The sequence below is a fragment of the Lissotriton vulgaris genome, chromosome 9 (assembly GCF_964263255.1).
Source record: "Lissotriton vulgaris chromosome 9, aLisVul1.2, whole genome shotgun sequence".
In the NCBI taxonomy this organism is placed as follows: Eukaryota; Metazoa; Chordata; class Amphibia; order Caudata; family Salamandridae; genus Lissotriton; species Lissotriton vulgaris.
In genome coordinates this window covers 905,745,711-905,764,451 of record NC_141697.1, presented here as the reverse complement: position 1 = coordinate 905,764,451, position 18,741 = coordinate 905,745,711, and the positions used below count along the sequence as shown (strand labels likewise).

Below are 18,741 nucleotides of genomic sequence, written 5' to 3'. Positions count from 1 at the left end.
ACCGAGTAGAGGGATCTCCACCGCTCCACTACTGCCTGTAGATCCTTTGCCACATTCACCTCGGGGTTCTCTGCAAAGGTCTCCCTAACACCCTTATGACCCGCCACATGACCCACATCCCCATGACGACCCTTTGGGTGACTAGGACATAGAGCCTCCAGCTGACAGTCATCCGAATATCTATCTGGCAGAGTTTTCACTCGCATAAGATACCAATGTACCATGAGATTCTCTACCATGCAGTCGCCTTTCACAAGGTAGAGAGGCATAAGCATCACAAGGAGAATGGCTTTCTTATGGAGACCCTCTTCTCCGCACATAGGTTGATACAAATTCTGTAGGAAAGTGCCCCTTTTAGACATGGGCGCCCCCACTTTTTGTCCTAATACTGATGCTTTGTAACTGAAAGTTCCCCCAGTCCCTGCTAACCAGGCCCCCAGTGCTCTTTCCCTTAAAACAAGGTAAATGCCTAATTGGAAAGGACTTGAAAGTCCCTCATTAATGGTACCCCTGGTACCCAGGGCCTGGGTACTAAAAGGGTCTATATGTGCTCCAGCATGTATTGTGCCACCCAAAGGGTTCTGCAAGCGAAAAACCTGCAATGAGGCTGAAATGGTGCAATGCAAACCATTTTGAAAACATGATATGGAACGCTCCCTGTGTGCCATGCTAACCTACCCTGAATATACTATATGTAAGTCACCCCATTCAGAAGGCCTTAAAAACCCTAAGTCAGGGTGCATTAAATTATATGTGAGGGCACAACCAACTAGGCTGGATTTCTAGTTCTGTTACTATGACATTGCAAGTGATTATTCAGCCATCTTGCGTATATGTACTGGGCACAGCAGCTACATTATGATTGCACTGAAACCAATGGTTAAACACCTTGTAAATCTGTACTGATGCTAGTACTAGATTTATTATGAATGCACCCAGATGGCACCTTAGAGATGCCCCTGAAAACCTACTAGTCCTCTAGCATGCTGTCTGACTAGTATCACCCAGGCTACAACCACAGACTTGTTTCTGACCATCTGTAGGCGATAGCTCGTGCTCTGAGAGGCCAGAAACAATGCCTGCTCCTGAGGAAGGGGTTCACATAACCTACAGCAGGAATGCTAGTGAATTAGCATGTGAAGGCCAAAGGCTTCAAAGTCTCTGCCACCTTAGATATGTGACAGCGGCTTCCACCCAGACCTAGGGAACGCCACCCCCTGCCCTGGGACCGATTTGGCACCAGAGCAGGCAGGAAATCAGTTAGACAGGTGTGTCACACTTTCCGGCTAGGCATACCCCTAAGGTGGTCCACCTGAAGTTGACAACATAGGAAGGTTTTCACCATTTTGAATTTAGTGAATCTAGAAACTGGGTCCGGTTTAGGCCCACTCTCCCCAGGAAATGTTCATACAGGGGATGTAGTTACCCCAGGGGTATGTAGCCCATTGATTACTATCCTACACTCCCCTAAATGCCCCTAAATTCAGTATTTACAGGTCCCATTGACACCAGGAACTCTAATTTGTTTACTGGGAACCGACAGAAGGAAAAAAGAGCTGGAGTCATGAGAACCGTGGTCCTGCACCCGTTTTGGCGTCAAACCCTTCCTGGCTTCTTGCACTGCAACAATCACAAAAACCGACTCGTCCAGAAGCTGAACAGCCTCCTCAAATCTTTGGAGGACTGTTCCTACCTTCAACAACCAAGCAACATCCCTCTTGGGGTGAAGGAGCCATCCCCCTGCTTCTGCAGACACCGACTGCATCGACCTGATAATTCATCTTGCTGGCCATTGCGGCTCAACGAGGGAAAAACTGGACAGGAAGAGGTTGCCAGGAGGCCAACCCTGTCGCTTTCACCAAGTCTTGAGAAGATGACCCCTCCTGGAGCCTCTCGGCACCAATACCCTGGGTACAGGAGACCTTGCAATTATCAAGGCTTTTTGCGTGTCCTGTCTGGACACCACAAGCACTGACCTGCTTCGAGGGACTTCAGGATCCCCAAAGTCTTTATCTAGAGGGGCCTGCTTTCCTGTTTGCTCCACCTCTCCAGGTAGCTAAAGCTAAGTGAGGGCCTCTAACTACAGCGACCCGGCAGACAAAACACCTCTGCACCCAAGCCCCACAGCCAAGGATCACATAAACTGACTGTGTGCCTGTTCTCCAAAGATCCTCAAAAGCCCAGCTCTCCTTTGGGTTCTGCTGTACTTGCCAATAGGTTCCCTTCTGCTGCATTTCTTTTGCAGGTACTTCTTCCTTAGACTTTCCAATAAGGAGAACTGGAGATTTTACATTTTTTAAATGGGAATAGTGCCAAGAAGCATAGCATTATAATGATAAAGATACAATTTGACCAAGATGAGGACCGGGTCGGATACACTTACCAGACATGCCCTAGTCAAAGATGTTACCATCTGACTTTAGTTCTTTAAGTCCTGATCCACCACAGAAGTACACTTCAGAACCTCACCAGGCCCCATGGGAGGCACTTAGAGACAGGCAGTGGCCAAACAGCAGGGTTGAGTTGCCACTGATCAGCTGAGTAGTTGCAAGTAAAGTCCTCTTGTAAATTGTTGTGTCCCTGTAGCTTTAACAGGAGGTCAGCCTTATGACCCTTGGAGACCACCTCTTTCTCCAAAGCATAAAGCAGATCCAGTACTTCAGGTCTCGTCTCAGACAGCATGTTCAGTCCTCTTCTTCTCTTCCTCATGTTCAGGAGTGTTCTGAAGTAGATTCCTGGAGATGCCACATTTTTACCTGGCATGAGCTACTGGGTGAGAATGACTCATGAGCACACCCTAACCAATGGGATAAATGTTTCCAGGGCCAACCCTACCTACTTTTGGCATTTTCAAGGGGGCAAAAGTCTTCAACCACACAAAACCTGGGCTATTAGCACTGGAGGTTTATGTGGAGAGTTTACTGTGATAATCCTAGTTTTCTCCGATATCTAACACTAAAGTCCAGTTTGGGGCATTTACTGTGTCCGCACTAAGCACAGAGACAGAAGTCTGGTAGAAAAAGCCAAGGTTTTCCAGTGACCAGCCAGTTGATACACAAGAATTGTTTTGGCATCCTTTTTCCTTTTCCTGTCAAGTGCGCTCCGGGTGGTATATGTAAAACTCTGAGACCTAAGTCTGGTAAAACAAAAGTAGAGTTTTCAGCAACTAGACAATGAATTGTTTTGCCATTCTGTTTCCGTTCCTTTCATGTGTACTCCAAAATGTTAAATGTTATTCCAGGAGACCGTTCAAGAAGGATTTGACTCTGGGACAACCGGCCTAAACAATTTCTACAGATCTCACCTGTGAGGTGATTAACCCTAGCTTGCTCATGGGTGTATCCCAGTTGGTGGACCGTACCCCCATAGCCAACCAGGTGATGTGACCCACTCTGCCCCTAGGTCCGGCTTCTTCCCCAGGTTACGGCCAGGTCTGCCCATAAGGCAAGCAACCAACAGAGGCCACTGACAGCTGTCAGTGTCAGGAACCAGGCCCCTGACTACCCACTGCCAGGTTGAGGCTTCAATCTGGAGCCTTGGGTAAGCCTCACTTTCAGCTATTGGCTATAGCTGATCTTTCGGTTCATGGTCTGTACTTAACAGGTGCAGGTGCTTGGCAGTCAAGGACCTCCGGTGGACACAACGTGCCTCTTGCATGAGACACAGTCTTTGCCATGTGGAGGTCTGCCTAGTGCAGGTCTCCTCCTCTCTCCAAGACAGATCAGGCAGCACCTCCAGGTCAGAAGTGGCCTCACCAGTGTCAGTTTTGGGGTGCTCTCCCAGAGCAGGTACCCCTGATCCACTCTTGATAGCATCTATCTGCTACCCCTTACTCTTTGTGTAGGCCACCATACCCTCCCTTGGGGGACAGTGTCCTCGGCAATCTGTTTTTGGGGTTCTCTGGGTAACCACACCTCATCTCCTTTCTCACCAGTGGGAGCTCATTGCTAAGGATGCAGTCAATAGGCATCTGAGGACTGACAATGACCCTTCTCTGGGCAAGTATCCTTTCCTATTTTAAGGATTTTCTTGCCATTGGGTGGAAAAAGTCCTGCCCTTGGGCCTGAGTTACACTAAAAACCTGTCCCTACAGACACTGTTTTTTGGGAAATCTGCCCTGCAACCACCTTGGTCTGGTTCGCACAGGTTTCCCGTAGAACAGCTAAACTGACCTCATACACTATGACCTTCTGCAAATAGGGCTACCATCTTCCAATTTGCAGCTTTAACTTATGGGTCTACCTTGCAAATAATGGCTTCCAGGGCATGCTTTCCACTCTCCTGGAGATAACTCCCCCTAGGGCTACACTGGCCACCCCTATAAAGTGTCCACATATGGGTGGCTTCTGGGTGGCTGAAGACTGTTAGAACACCGGGTTGGGTGAAAGGTCTCTCTGGGCTTCAGCCCATCAAACCTCCCCCCTTCATGTTCTGAATGGAAATGGAAATCCTTGCCCTTCAAATTCTTTTGGGGCCCTTTGAGGTACTTTTCTGTTTTATCCTGGCCTCCCCCTTCCCTCTACTGAGGGGAATATGAACCACCCTTCCTGTGGTCTCTTCCATGTATTTTTTTAGACACTCTGGTGCTGACCCAGCAGTCAGCTTATTTCCTTAGCTATCTGGGCACAGTGCGCTTGTTGTCTTAACAGGTGCGGGTCAACTCTGTAGAACAAAATTAGAATGTGCTCCTTCATAACTAAATTGTGCAGCCCATCATGATGATTTACTTTGGTGCCCTTCACCCAACCGGAAGTGATTTGCTCGAAGAATCCACAGAACCAACTCAACTGGTGTGATTTCTTCTGGCTATCCATGTACTTCAGTTGATCCTTCTGAGGAGGCAGAATAAACTTAGTGAAAAGGGCTTCCTTCGTGGGGGCATATCCATCCAGTCAGCTACATCTAGGGCCAATAAGATATCCCTCCGCCAGTACGCATGTGCTGCTACTTGCTGTCCCCCCAATTTCTCTCCAGGACTCCAGGCACGCACAGGCCACCTCATATGCTACAAACCACTTCTCTATGTCATACCCCACCATATAGCTAGGCACAAGATCTGTGGGGATGGGGACTTTTATTTCCCTCTCCTGGCCACTTTATTGTCGCTGCCACCATCATCACTAAGTCGGATGAACTCTTGGTCTTTAGGTTTTTCTCTCTCTGGCTACTCTCAAGGGCCAGTTGAATTTTCTTTTGTCTCTGATGCCATCATTTTCTCCTCCAGGGGTACTGCTGGCTTTTTTTCTTCAAAGGCTAGAGCACCCAGTTTTTGCTTCAGCTCGGTCTCTGCCCACCTGGTCTCCAGCTCTGATTGGGTCAAGCTGCAAGAGGATACACTGCCCCCTGCTCTTTACGCTGGAGGTGATCTAGCTCCTGTGGGCTCATCCTCCTTCTCTGGCGCCTCTTTAATATCAGTTTCATTTCCTTGCTCCACCTTCCTCCTCTTCGTCCTCACCTGCTCGCTCCTGTGGGGTGGACTGCAGCATATGTAATTCCTCCCATTCTTTGCGAAAAATCAGCTAGTCCTCCTTCTAGGATACCTACACCAGCTTTAGCGCCCTTTTCTTGCACATGCTATTCAGATCTGTCATGCAGACGCTTTCTATACTTCCCAGATTCAATTCAGTTATTTAAAACATCTTTGGGGGAAGGAGTGAATCTAGGAAAGATCAAACCTGGCCAATTAAAAATAAAAGGAGAATTAAATGTCACTTTATGAAGGGATTCTTTTTTTTTTTAACTTAAATGACTGAGTGGTACTGCAAAACACAAATCCTGGATCTCACAACTGAACACTTATTTAATAAGTTGGATTAATGTTTGAGGTAGAAGACTATCCACCTCAAGGAATAATCACAACCCTTGTCAGCATGAACCCTTTGAGAGACTAAATTAACTTGGGCTCAACCCCCTGATAGCTATCGCACAAAGCAGACAGGCTTTATTTGTTACTTGTGGAACTGGTTTTCAGTCCCCTCGGTATGTGCTGTGTTAGTCATATATCATCAGTGGCAAGGAGCCTAAGGACTTAGAGTAGAACTGCAAACAAAAAGGTAACTTTATCAATGTTCCACTTGAAATGCTGATGCCCCTTAACAAATTTGTATGGTAAGCCATGAACTGTTACTGTAGCATTGTGAAGTTTGCTTATGAGTAAATCAAATGCCAATGGAAAGTGTTGGGTTAACCATCAGTGTGAGGAAAGCCCTACCTGGACCTATGCGGGAGACCATATATGGAGCCAGAGACTAACTGATCATTTGAAACCTCCTGAATGCCTACTGCATCACTTTGCCTAACGTCGTCCTTATTTAGAAGTTGTCAAATGTTGATGAACGTTGATGTGGGAATATGGAGTTGCTACTGGTTTATTAGAGTACTCTTGAAGCATCTGGCATTGTTTATGGGACATTTTGGTTAGTGGAAGTGAAGAAAGCAGTCCTAGTGTGCATTCTTTCTTTTTTGTGTGTGTACTGTGAGGTCATCACGATAAGCAGCAATATGAATAAAGCGAAGAGAGTGGGCTTGCCTGGTTGTTAGAGTGCAAGACTCAGCTGCAAAAGTGTCCCATCCTCCTTTCCTTAAAAAAAAAGTGTAGTTAAGACTACATTTTCTATGTGTCCCCTGCTTAGTCCCAGTGGGCAAGGAAACTATCCTGCATTGTTGCAAACTATAGCTGTTAACAAAACTCAAACTAAAGTTTGCATGTGATCAGATAGTTTTCTTCAATGCCTTTGGGTCCTGTACTCCCTATCAGTTCTACTCTTTCTCCTCTGCATCTTAATTCTTTTTGTCAATCCTCATTTCTTGTCTTGCTGATTTATGTTTTTCTTTCCAGACTTTTACTTGATTATTACATCTTCTTTCTCAGTTATCTCTGTTCATCTTCTCTTGCTCCAACAACTGCCAATTGATTCCTCCCACCTTTGCCATGCTGTGTTCTTAACCCCCTACCTCTGTCCTTCCATTGCTATCTTTTCTCATTTCTAGGCTCAGGATGACCTGGTGCTGCTGGCTGCGATTCCTTTGGCTGTCCTTGACTCTGCCTTGTGCTGGTGGATATCCTGTCTGTTGTTCTGCTGCTTGCACGTGCTGCTACCCCCACCAACTACACACTTGCCCTCCTTCTGCTAATTACCATGTTTTCCAGAGCCCTTTCTCCAATCAATATTTATCAAGACCTTTACTTGAAAACTGATAGGGTGACTTTCTTCCCTTGCAGTTTTACTGTATAGCTGAGCCGTACAACGGGTACTGTTCCTGTAGCTTCATTGAGGATTTTTGGATGGCAGACTGAAGAGCAGTATGTTCCTGTATCAGATGCAGGGCCAGCTCTTAAGTTGAACAGTGAAAGGTCAGTTCTCCAAATAGAGGCTGGCATAACTTTGAAGCAGTTTTATCAAGCTGATCTAGGTGGCTTAGATCTTGTCCTTTCTTCTCTAGTGTAATTTCTTTTGAAAACCCTGTATATTGCGTTCCTACCTTAAGGGAAAAGCTATAGTATGCTGTTTCATTTCTACTGTAGAAATTATTTGCAGACTGTAGGGAATTCATGATTTATTCTCAATGTTTGATACAGTAGCCTTGGCAGTCCATTGTTTAAGGTGCTCTTTAAAAGGACTGCAATAAGTCACAACTGTTGCTACTACATTTATTTGGTTGGTGGTGTAGATGAGGTGTGTGTTGCAAGCCTGTAGAATTCCAACGTTTACTGTTTTAGTCCTTAACAAGCTCCACATATTCATGAGCCTGGTGCAAACGATGAAGCTTTTACGGCTACGACGAAACATAGTGAAGCTCTCACTGTACCGTCACTTCACCAACACACTAATCTTCGCTGTCATAGGTAAGTGAGATATTTACTTTGGTTAAGGAGTGAAGGAGATTGCACGACACCAAAATCCATTTGGGAAATTGAGCCGGGAGAGCACGACATGTTAAACAAATCATATGCATGAGTATAGCTAAGGTTGCATTGGCAGCACATCAAGACTGGAAAGTACATTAATTGAGTCATAAAAAGAGACCAAGCATAGATGAGAGTATATTATTGATAATGGTTGGGTGAAATGAAATGAAAAAGAAATGTATAGAGTGCTCTACTACCCCTAAGGTGGGAGATCCCTCTATTCTCACTGAAGAATAGGAGTTGAGATTTGAAAAGTGGCTGTCTTTATTTTCTTGTCGAACTGTACATTCGACTTTGTCGTAGAGAATATCAGTGAATTTACTTTCCGGGAGAGGGGCCATTTTTACTATTCTGGGCACAAATTCTCTTAAGGTTACATCATTACAATTATAAGGCGGCCTTCACATTTTTTGGGGCGAATGTCCTGAATTTAATTGTACAGTTTTGAGATCATAAGCAGGACACTGTATTGTCTGTCGTGTCTAGGTAAGCAGGTAGCTGTGGAGAGAGGAGGCTAGAATGAAGGGAGCAATTCTATACATTTGCTATGTAACATTATTTCAAACTGGTCAATATTACAAATCTCAAATAGGTTGTGATTTTCAAGGTTTAGAGGCATGGCTTGAAGAGTACAGAAGAGTTCAGAAAGGAGTCACTCAGTGTTTTGAAACTTTAGTGTCCAGGTGCTATCAGGCATTAGGAGATACTTGACTTTGAGTTTAATGGTCAGGAAACATGCAGTGACACTGTTTATTTTTTCTACAGCTTCTGTAATCTTCATCATTTGGAACTCGAAGACCTTCCGAATGTCCACCTGCCAGTCTGTGAGTAAAGATTCCACTATCGGCAAATAGTTCTTGGGAAATGGTACAAATATAAGATTATGCATAGAGCTCTGAACACCTTTTTTTCTTGCTTTATTTTTACCTCTGTTTGTCTAGTTTCAGCACTGTTTTACTGGGCCACATTAAAAACCTTTTCTCCTGGATGCCAGTCTCAAACATTGGTCATCTATGATGCCATGCATACATGTGCAATGTATTTCTTTGGCACCTGGTAAGCCATCTCAGGAGTATTTTCTTTGGCACCTAATCCCCATCTCAGTGAGTTATTGTGAGCACCTGCCTTTTCAAAGGGTTTCCAGTGCCTTCAATTCTCTTCCAATAAATAGGGCCCACAGTGCATTTCTCTTCTCTGGAGGGCTTCAATCTGTTCATCCAAGAGGATGTGAGGTGAAAAGAGGAAGAGTTCTGTGTTAGGCTATGTAAATTAAGAATAAGGAGTTGTATTGGTTTCTTGGACAAAGACGATCATACTGATCAGTGTACAAGTGTTGTCCCTTCTCTACGAGTTTCTGATTACGATTCGTAGAGCTGATTTTTTCTTAAATCTCGGGATCTGTAAACTCTTTAAGAGGCTTGTCACTTGAAGAGCACAAGTGCTGAGTTCCTTGCTTTTGGCTGAAGCACTATGTATGTGTCTTATTGAGCGTTTAGGCCAACGTACGCTGCCTCTCTCCTCTGAGTTCCAGCTTAATGTCCTGCTTTTTCATTGGTGTTAGCAACTCTATTCATGCTGTTCACATGGGGCAGTATAACTATGTATCTTTAGTGGTTGCAAAATGGGCTCGTGAAAGCTTAATTCTTCTTGGTGACTGAACAGGAGTTCCTTCTTTCAGGAGTCTCAAACAATGAAGTATGCCATTTTGTACAAGGCAGTAACACCCATTTTTTATATCCTCTGAGAAATATGTACTTATTATAGCAATTCATACCTTTTTCTTTCAAACTTTACGATGTAGTAAACTTTCTAGTATGATGTGCATTTGGCAATACAAATGTTAAAAGAAGAAGCATCTTAGATGTTGTGCATACCTATTTCCATGTTCACAGTGATCACAAAAGACATAATAGTCTTACTTCTTTTGTTCTTTTAATCAAACAGAACCCATATTGGACGAGGTCAGTACATCATGGGCTGATACATCTATGGAATTGGTTCATAGTTGTTTTGTAAGGAAGGATAGCCATTCTTCCCCAACTAACCAGAAAGCTGTGGTTTTAGACAGAACTCCAGTAAACAATGTATTTGTAAGTTGTCTAATTCATTGTAGGTTAAGACAAACTTGCAGGAAAACACTGTCTTCTGTAGATACAGTGTATCAGTGGACGACAGTTAACCTGCACACTGTTGACTTATTTCACAAACAGTAGTCTGATGTGTAGAGTTGGATGAGCCAACAGATTGAGACGAAGAGCTGAACCAAAGCTCTGGCTCTGATCTTAGATCTTGTGCACCGGCTGAGCCCTGAAATTAATTGCTATGCAAATCATACAACGTACATCTCATAAGTCTTTTCAAAAGTCAAAAACGTGTATTTCTTGAACATGTGGAAGCTTTGATAGCAGTAAGGCAGCCTACTTGCTGTCATCTCCAACTTCAGACACTGCTAACTACCTAGCATTGCAGAATGCTAATGGATAAGACCCATCTCCAGATACTAGGATAGAGTGCCCTTAAAACCCGTTCCCAATTCCCCAAGACAAAGTGACCACTTTTTATGTCATCTCAAGAAATGCATCACATGTTGGATCTGCCATTACTTACTGTGAAACCCCTATCAGATATGCTGATAGAGGTCCTCCGCTCGAGCCTATACTACCCTTTCATGAGGCTGTACTTGACCTCATTAAGCTTTGAACTAGCCCCTTTGAACTAGCTCCTGGACATATGACCTGCTTAACAGCTCACCCGTCACCAGAAAGCTTTGTGACGTAAGGCCTTTTTGTGCGCCGTATAAAACAAGAGTGCTTTCCCTACAGGCGAATTGGCTAGGGAATCCAAAAAAGTAGAAGGCAGTACATAAGATGATGTTGTCACTGATTAGTTTAGTCCTTCGGTCAATGAATGACCCTTAATCTTTAGCCAGGCATGCCCACGTCTTGTGGGACCTGGCAGTTATGGTGGTACTGACTACCTCAATGATTGTTTTGCAGTGGTAGTAGATAGATAACAAGAGCAGGCTTGGGACAGTGGACTGTTGCTAGGACCATGGTTTCTTCTGCATCACCAAGAAGGCATGCACAGTTAAAATCAAAAGGGTTTTCTGGTGAAGAGGAGGTAGACCTAATGGATATGCCTCTCTGCAAGACATTCCAGTTTGCAGAGCGCGATTATTCAGCTTTGGAGTGATTAAAGGTGAGGAGAGCAACAGGCACATCTTTTGGTCTTTATTTCCCATCTCACGACCTCCAGCAATACCAGAAATTGTGTTACTTACCAAAGGATCCTCCTTTCGCCAGCATCATCCTTTTCCAACCAGTCCAGTAGTGGAATCAACTCCTATGCCAATATAGTGGCAGAAACCATGGAAAGGGTTATAAAGCCCGTCTTTCCCTCTCCCGAACCACCTGGAAAGCTGCTTTAGCTTCCCCATTAAGAGAGCAGGTGCGACCGGTTAAAGGTAGGGTGTCCTCCTTTCTTCAGGTGTGAAAGACCATAAATTCAGACCAGTGGGTCTTTCAGATAATAGAAAGGGGCTAGGCGCTACAACATCCAACTGGCCCCGTGTCAGGTCCCCCCTCCCTCCACACCAGTCCCTTCAGTCAGGGAATCAGCTTTGGACCCTGCAGCAGGAGTTGGCAGCCCTGCAGAAAGGAGTTGGCAGTTTGGTCACAAGGCACGAACGGGAAGGGAATGGAAAGGTGAACACTTTGAGGAGCTGGAGATCAAAGACCTTTGCCATTATGGAGAAGCAGGTACTTCACATCAAACTTCTCCAACTAAGTGTAATTCTCCTAGTCCTGATGGCCTACCTGCCCACTGTTCACAGCTAAAGTTAGAAAAAAGGGACAACCAAGGGACCTGGTCCAGACAATAATTATATTTAAAAATGGTCCTTATGGGGGAAGTGTAGCCCTGGACTTCCTGGGAAAAAGTGTCTTACAGAACTCCTCTGTGAGTTAGTTATAGTTTTTTTTTACAATTCTTATTAGTTTCTTGTTATAATACAAACAATGCTGCCTCACAATGCAGTATAAAACATAGCAACAATAGAAGAGTGACATTGTAAGAATCTTCTGTGATCAGTATTACAGGACATATGATATATAGGTCATTCAACATTGACACAATGGACACAATCATAGTGTGATAAAACAGTTACATACATATGCTATCAATTTATCCACCGTTATCGTGGGTTTGAAGTGCTAAGAAGTGTCTAAGCGGCTCCCAAATAGCATTAGGCCGAGATGTTACGGGCAGTTCTTCAGCATATAGTTCCAAATTTTCTCAGCAGTACACCAAGTCTTTTATCCACCCTAAGACTTTCGGGGCAAGTGTAATTTCCCATGTGAGCATTATGCGGCGTTTAGCGAGCAGAAGGGCAATGCTCACAAATCTGCCTAGGGCACCTTTCGACTGAGGGACATAACCAAGCAAACACTCCCGGTGTGTACACTGTATTAAAGTGCCTGTCATAGTATGGATGCATTTCACCACCTCCTACCGATATGTCAGCACCAGTTTGCATTGCCAAGCTAGATGGATAAAATCAGCTTTAGATTGCCCACATCTCTTGCAATGGTCAGACTCCCTGAGACCCAGTTTACGCAATTTGGCAGGGGTGTGATATATTTGATGGAAAAATTTAAAATGAGTAATGCATAAATTGCCGTGGGTGTAAGGCGCGTTAATCTGCATATTTGCTCCCATTCCACCCGATTGATCTGGGGGTCTAATATATCGTTCCAGCGTCTAAGGCTTTTGTTGGGTCGCCTGACTGTTTCCTCCTGTACAGTCCTATATCGTTTGGTAATCAGCTTTTCTTTAGTGGGGCAACTAGCAAAAGTTGCAGGGGAAGAAGTGCAGGGGGCTCAGCAGGGAAGTCAGGCTAATGGTCTTGAATCGCACGTTTTAGGCGATAGCAGGAATACTGAAAAAGTAGAGTGGGGTTTTGTATGTAGTCCAAATCGCACCCTGTAAGGTAACCTCCCTCCGGATATAATTCGCACATATGAGTGAAGCCTGCTTCTTTTAGCGATTTCATGGGTCTCGCCTTTTGGGTGACGGACAAGGCCACATGATAAGCTAGAGGCAGAGCTGGCGCATACAATGGGAGTTTATACGCACGGTTGCCAATTGCCTGCCACGCCGCAATCGTGACATCTTTGGTGTTGATTTCTTCTTTTTGTGTGTGCCTGAGAGTGTGTGTCAGCATGCTCGAAAGTGGAATGGGATGTGCATCCCAGTCTTCCAATGCTATGTGTGGAAGTCATGTGATCTGAACCAGTAATAAGCGCATTTAGCGTGCGCACAGAGTTAGTACACGTAGAAATGGGGCGCCGCAAAGCCTCTTGTCATAAGATAGCGTTAGTGTTTGCCAGCTAATTCTGGGCTGCCCATCACCCCATACCAATCTTAAGATCTGAGTCCGTACTGTTGTAAAGAAGTGTTTAATAATCTTGATTGGAATATTACAGAAAAGATAAAGAAAGCGGGGGAGAATGACCATTTTCATTACTGCAATGTGGTCCGCTAAAGAGAGCGGAAGACGCGACCATCTATCTACCTGTTGTATCAGAGTGTTATATACTTGACCATAGTATTCACTCACTACAATGTCTGGATCCCGATGCACCCAAACTCCGAGATATTTAACCAGGTCCGTCGTCCACAGTACAGGGTATTCCAAGTGGGGCTGAGATGTGCCTGGCGTTAATGGTATATATTTCTCCCAATTAATTGTGAGTCCGGAAAAGAGAGATAGATATTGTTGAGGATCACAAATAAAAAGGACCATGTCGTCCGCATACATTGAGATGCCGACCGGTCGGTGATTAAAATTGAGTACAGATGCCCTGTGACATTGGCGGATTTAACAAGCAAGTGGCTCCAGGACCAGGGCGAATAGGAGGGGGGTGGGGACAGCCCTGCCTGATGCCACGTTCAATACTGAAAGGTTCTGAAGTGAGGTCACCCACACGTACTCTGGCTGATGTATCTGTGTATAGGATCCGAATCCACTTTGTCAGAACGCTTGGGAACCCCATTCTGTGTAATATGTGAAGCATATAGCGCCATTCAATGGAGTCAAACGCTTTAGCTGTGTCGAGCATTATGGCTGCCGCTGGTAGATCCAGATTAAGAATATGGACATGGCAAGGATGATTCGCAAATTATGGGAGGTGGATCTCTCTACCACAAACCCTGATTGGTCAAGGAACACAAGGAGGGCCATCAAGGGGTGAATTTTGGTAGCCAGGATCTTTGCTAAGATTTTTGCATCTAAATTAATTAATGATAAGGGGCGGTAGGACTCGCAAAGCGTGGGCGACTCTTCCTTTTTAAGAAGGGTGATGATCAAGGCTTGTCGCAAAGAGGGAGGTAGGAAACCTGATTCTTGAGCTTCAGCGTACATTTCCAAGCGATGGTGAACTAGAAGATCCACATAGTCCTTGTAGAATTCCGCCGTTAGGCCATCTGGCCCTGGGGCCTTGCTGTTAGGAAGAGCGAAAATAGCTTCTCTGACATCGGTTTCATCTATGGGCAGAAATAGATATTCTTGGTGGTTGTCTGACAGCGACGCACATGCTATGTCCGACATATATCCATCCAAAGCTGCTTCATCCTCCGGGTTACCAAGATAAAGGGTTACGTCGTCGGCATACAATGATATGAGCAGGCTCCTGGAGTTAAACCCTATACCGCATCCCGTATTATGTTGCCGGATACGGGCAGCCAGGGGCTCCATTGCTATCACGAACAGTAGCAGGGAAAGGGGGCAGCCCTGCCTTGTGCTGTGTGATATAGGGAAGATATCAGATAATATTCCGTTCAACCAGATCCGAGCACTGGGTAGGGTCTATAATAAACGTATTTGATTAATTAAGAGCGGGCTGAACCCCATACGGCCCAATATGGCAAACAAATATGGCCACACAAGTGTGTCGAAAGCCTTGGTGGCGTCTAAAAAAAAAGCACTGCAGCATGAACCTCTGGGTGTAGATAATGCAAAGCTGAAAAGATAGTACGTAAATTATGAGAGGTCGACCTCCCCGGGATAAACCCTGACTGATCCGGGAGCGCAACCATAGGGAGCAGTGGTTGTAGCCGTTTTGCAATCAACTTAGCTAAGATTTTAACATCCACATTTATCATCGACAGTGGTCTATATGAATCTACCTCTGTTTCTGGCTTCCCGGGCTTTAACAAAGTAATAATTACGGCTTCCCTCCTGGACTTAGGCAGTACTCCCTCCTCTAGAGCCTCCTCATATACCGCCAGCAGCCTAGGCGCCAGTTTCTCACATATATTTTGTAAATAGCCGTAGTCAAGCCATCAGGTCCGTGGGCCTTATCAAGCGGTAAGCTTTTTATAACCTGGGCGACATCCTCAGTGGTGAACGGGAGAGCCATATATTTTCTGTGGGTGTTATTGAACCAAATTAATGCAATCGAGTCCATAAAGGACTGCATCCCCTCGGGCATGTATCCTGGGTGGCAGTGTAAGGTGGGAATAAAAAGCGGAGAACGCATTTAAAATTTCCACCTGACGCCTGACTGCGATATCTGGTGCGATGTGTATTTCATGAATAAACGTGGTGGATCTAGGTGGCCTGATCATACCAGCCAACGTGCGTTCCGGCCTATCCCCCTCTCCGTACGCCTCCGCATATTTTCCAAGGAACGTAACCTCCCGCTGCGCCTCAACAGAAAAATCTAACAGCTTGGCCTTCAGCAGGCCGACAGTGTCTGGGTCACCAGTGGAATAAAACCTCTCATCAAGCTCCCTTATGTGAGCCTCCAAGGAGGCAATCGTGCCCCTAATGGCCTTCAATACTTCAGCCTGTCTGGCGATGCACTGACCTCTGACAACCTTAAATGCCTCCAAGAGCGAAGCCTTAGTGTCTACCAAACCTGTGTTCAGATCGAAATACTCAGTGATATCCGTCCGTATGTCCTCTGTAAAGGCTTTGTCAAGGAGGGCATGTGGTGGGAGGTGCCAGGTGAAGGTGCGGGAGGTAAGCTCGGAATCGACAATTTCAACAGACATGGAGAGTGGTACGACAGTGAACATGGCATGTGCACTGCATCTGCAGTCCAAGTGGTTACATCCCGAGACACTAGCCAGAAATCCCAGCGGGACCATGCGCTGTGATGATCAGAGATGCAGGTACCCTCCCTGAGCAAGGGGTGTCTGCTACGCCATATGTCGACCAAGTCTCCGTCGGATATTATAGCCCTCAGGGCAGCGCTAGCAGCAGGGTGCAAGGAGCGGGCAGCTCCCCGCCTGTCCATGTCGTCATCTAGGATAGCATTAAAGTCGCCTCCCCACAGTATCGTACTGAAGCCTGTCGCCCTGATTTTCATCCAAATATTGCAAAAAAACTCTGGGGAGTCTACATTAAGGCCATAAACGGCCACAATAGCTAAGGAGACACCACACAAAATCCCCTGTATAAAGGCGTATTTTCCCACAGGGTCAACATGCACCAACCCCTCCCTCCAGTCCAACCCTCACTTGATCAACACAGCTACCCCACGCGCATAATTAGAATATACAGAGGAGTAAACATGTCCTCACCGGCCATGGCGGAGCCTCTGTGATGGCGTAACATTGAGGTGCGTCTACTGCAATAAGCAGATATCTATATTATGTCAGGATAAGTAAGCATGGACCAATCTGGACTTCCTACCATCATTAAGCCCTCAATCGTTCCAAGTAAGGCAATTTAGTGTGTTAGCGAGAATGTGTGTTGTGTGCACCTACAGAACCTATATGAACAGCGACGACAAGGTTTTTTCCAAATATGGACTGCGCCGTCTAGCCACCAAATGACATCCATACTGGCAATGTACAGTAAAACAAACCCTACCCCCCCCCCCACCAATCAGGTTGCAGAATACCCACCCTAAAGAAAGAAAACCTCAAAGTTGTACACATCAAAACAAGAATCCTCGAATGGGAGCGCAGTGGCACCGGCAAACTACCTTGTTCGCACAAGGTGGCCGGGAGTACTGCAGATGATGCTATATGCCCAAGACCTCGGCATCTCATTTAAACGTATAACATCATATCAAAAAACACCAGGACCCATATTAACAGCTGAAGCAACATTCCTCTGGGCCCACACCTCAGCGTTCCAGAATAACAAGCTAGCAAACAATACGATACCCATATCAGTCACTGTCACTGAGATGTTCTCCTGTGGACTTCTCGGCCTCACGATTTCCTTTGTTTTTCTTGCCCTCTACATGCTTAGCAAATTTCAATGCGGACTTCAAGTCTGTAAAAATGTGGGCAGTTCTGTCGAAGGATACTTTCAACTTGGCTGAATACAGCAGGGAGTGAGGGATTTGTGCTTGCAAAAGGATGTGTTTGGCTGGGAGGGATTTCCGCCGTGCCGCTTGCACTGCCAGTGTGAAGTCCGGATAAAATGAGATGGTGTTCCCCTTGTGCAGCAGTTGACTTTTCTCTCTAGCTAGTCGAAGGACGAGGTCTCTATCCTGGTAGTTCAAGAGCTTTGTAATGATGGGCCTGGGTGGCGCACCAACAGGGGGCTTCTGCCCCAACGATCGATGGACTCTCTCTACCGCAAAAACCGAGGAGCGGTAGGGATCAAATAGTTTGTGAAGCAAATCTGTGATGAAGGTCTCCATTTTACATATGGCAGTCGACTCTGGAATTTCAGTAATGCGAAGATTGTTAAGTCGCGATCTCGCCTCCAAACCATCATTCTCAGCCCTGATGCTCCCCAGCAGTTTATCCATGTGGAGCAGGTGCTCCTTCGTCTCCACCTGAAATTCATGGCATTCAGTATGGCGGTTCTCCGGTGCATCAAGACGCGTCGTGTGCACCGCCACCTGCGATTTGACTGAGTCCAGCTGCGCCTCAGGGTGTCCAGTTTCGTTTCTATGTTGCGTAGGCTGGAATGCATTTCTAACATAAGGGTCCGCAGGTCCTCACCTTGATCTTCCGCTTGCGTGTTATGCTGGCTGTCCATCTGTGCCTCATGCTTCGGCTCCATATGTCGTGTGGCACGTTTATTTTCAAAGGTCAACTTCGGCTGCTTAGCGTCCTGTTTGCCCATGGTTATAGAGGCGCTGGAGTTGTGATAGGGGGGTTCAGACTGGGGCCGCACCGGCAAACCTGTACAAGAATGTGGCACCACATCTCTCCATGCCACCAATGCACAGCTCCCCTGCAATGCAGCGCTGCCACGACACGTACTCCGCAGCAGTTCCGTGTAGCACGTGCAGATTTCAAGCCAGGACTGCGCCACTGATGTTTCCAGCCTCTCTTTAAACACTATGTAATGCAAGGAGCTGCCAATACGGTTCAGCATGCGTCCATGGTGCGCTAGATGCAGATAGGCACTTACAGTGTTCACAGCGTGTCTTAGGTGACATGTGCAAAGTGGAACCGACCCTCACCCTTGGGCCCCAATAACGTCAGTTTTTCATCCAGGCGTAGCAAGCACAGCAATCAAGCCAGCGATCTCCTCAGTGTCCACGTGTGAGTGTAGGTTGACACAGATGCCATATGTTGCTCTCCCAGACTGCAGAGGTCTCATCCAGGACACATCGGGCCGTTCTCCATAACCCCAAAACCCAGCAGCAGGGCTTCCAAACACGGCCAACACGGCAGTCAACTCACCCGAGCACTTCAGTGGGTAGAGGTTCTCTCATCCGCACCCCCAAAGCAGGCGCCAGCACCGAAATGCAGTCACGCTGCCTCGTGCAATCATTACATGGTGGCCGTCCGGTAAGGGGCAGCCCGTGGGTCTCACAGCACCTCGGTCAATGTCCAGCACACACGGTTGATGCGCA

The 18,741-nt window shown here is 46.1% G+C and overlaps 1 protein-coding gene across 3 annotated transcripts in view; it reads left to right on the top strand.

Annotated features, from left to right (window-relative positions):
- The window catches only part of LOC147692482 (Golgi-pH regulating cation channel-like), a 543,103-nt gene that overhangs the window by 443,668 nt on the left and 80,694 nt on the right, over positions 1–18,741 (top strand). The window contains exons 14-16 of one of the 3 annotated variants that reach the window (XM_086938693.1): positions 6,991–7,063; positions 7,742–7,846; positions 8,675–8,733. In XM_086938693.1, coding sequence (XP_086794819.1) covers positions 6,991–7,063; positions 7,742–7,846; positions 8,675–8,733 — 237 coding nt within the window. Of the gene's footprint in view, positions 1–6,990; positions 7,064–7,737; positions 7,847–8,674; positions 8,734–18,741 lie in introns of all 3 variants that reach the window. The other 2 variants (XM_086938691.1, XM_086938692.1) reach the window with 2 other exon arrangements.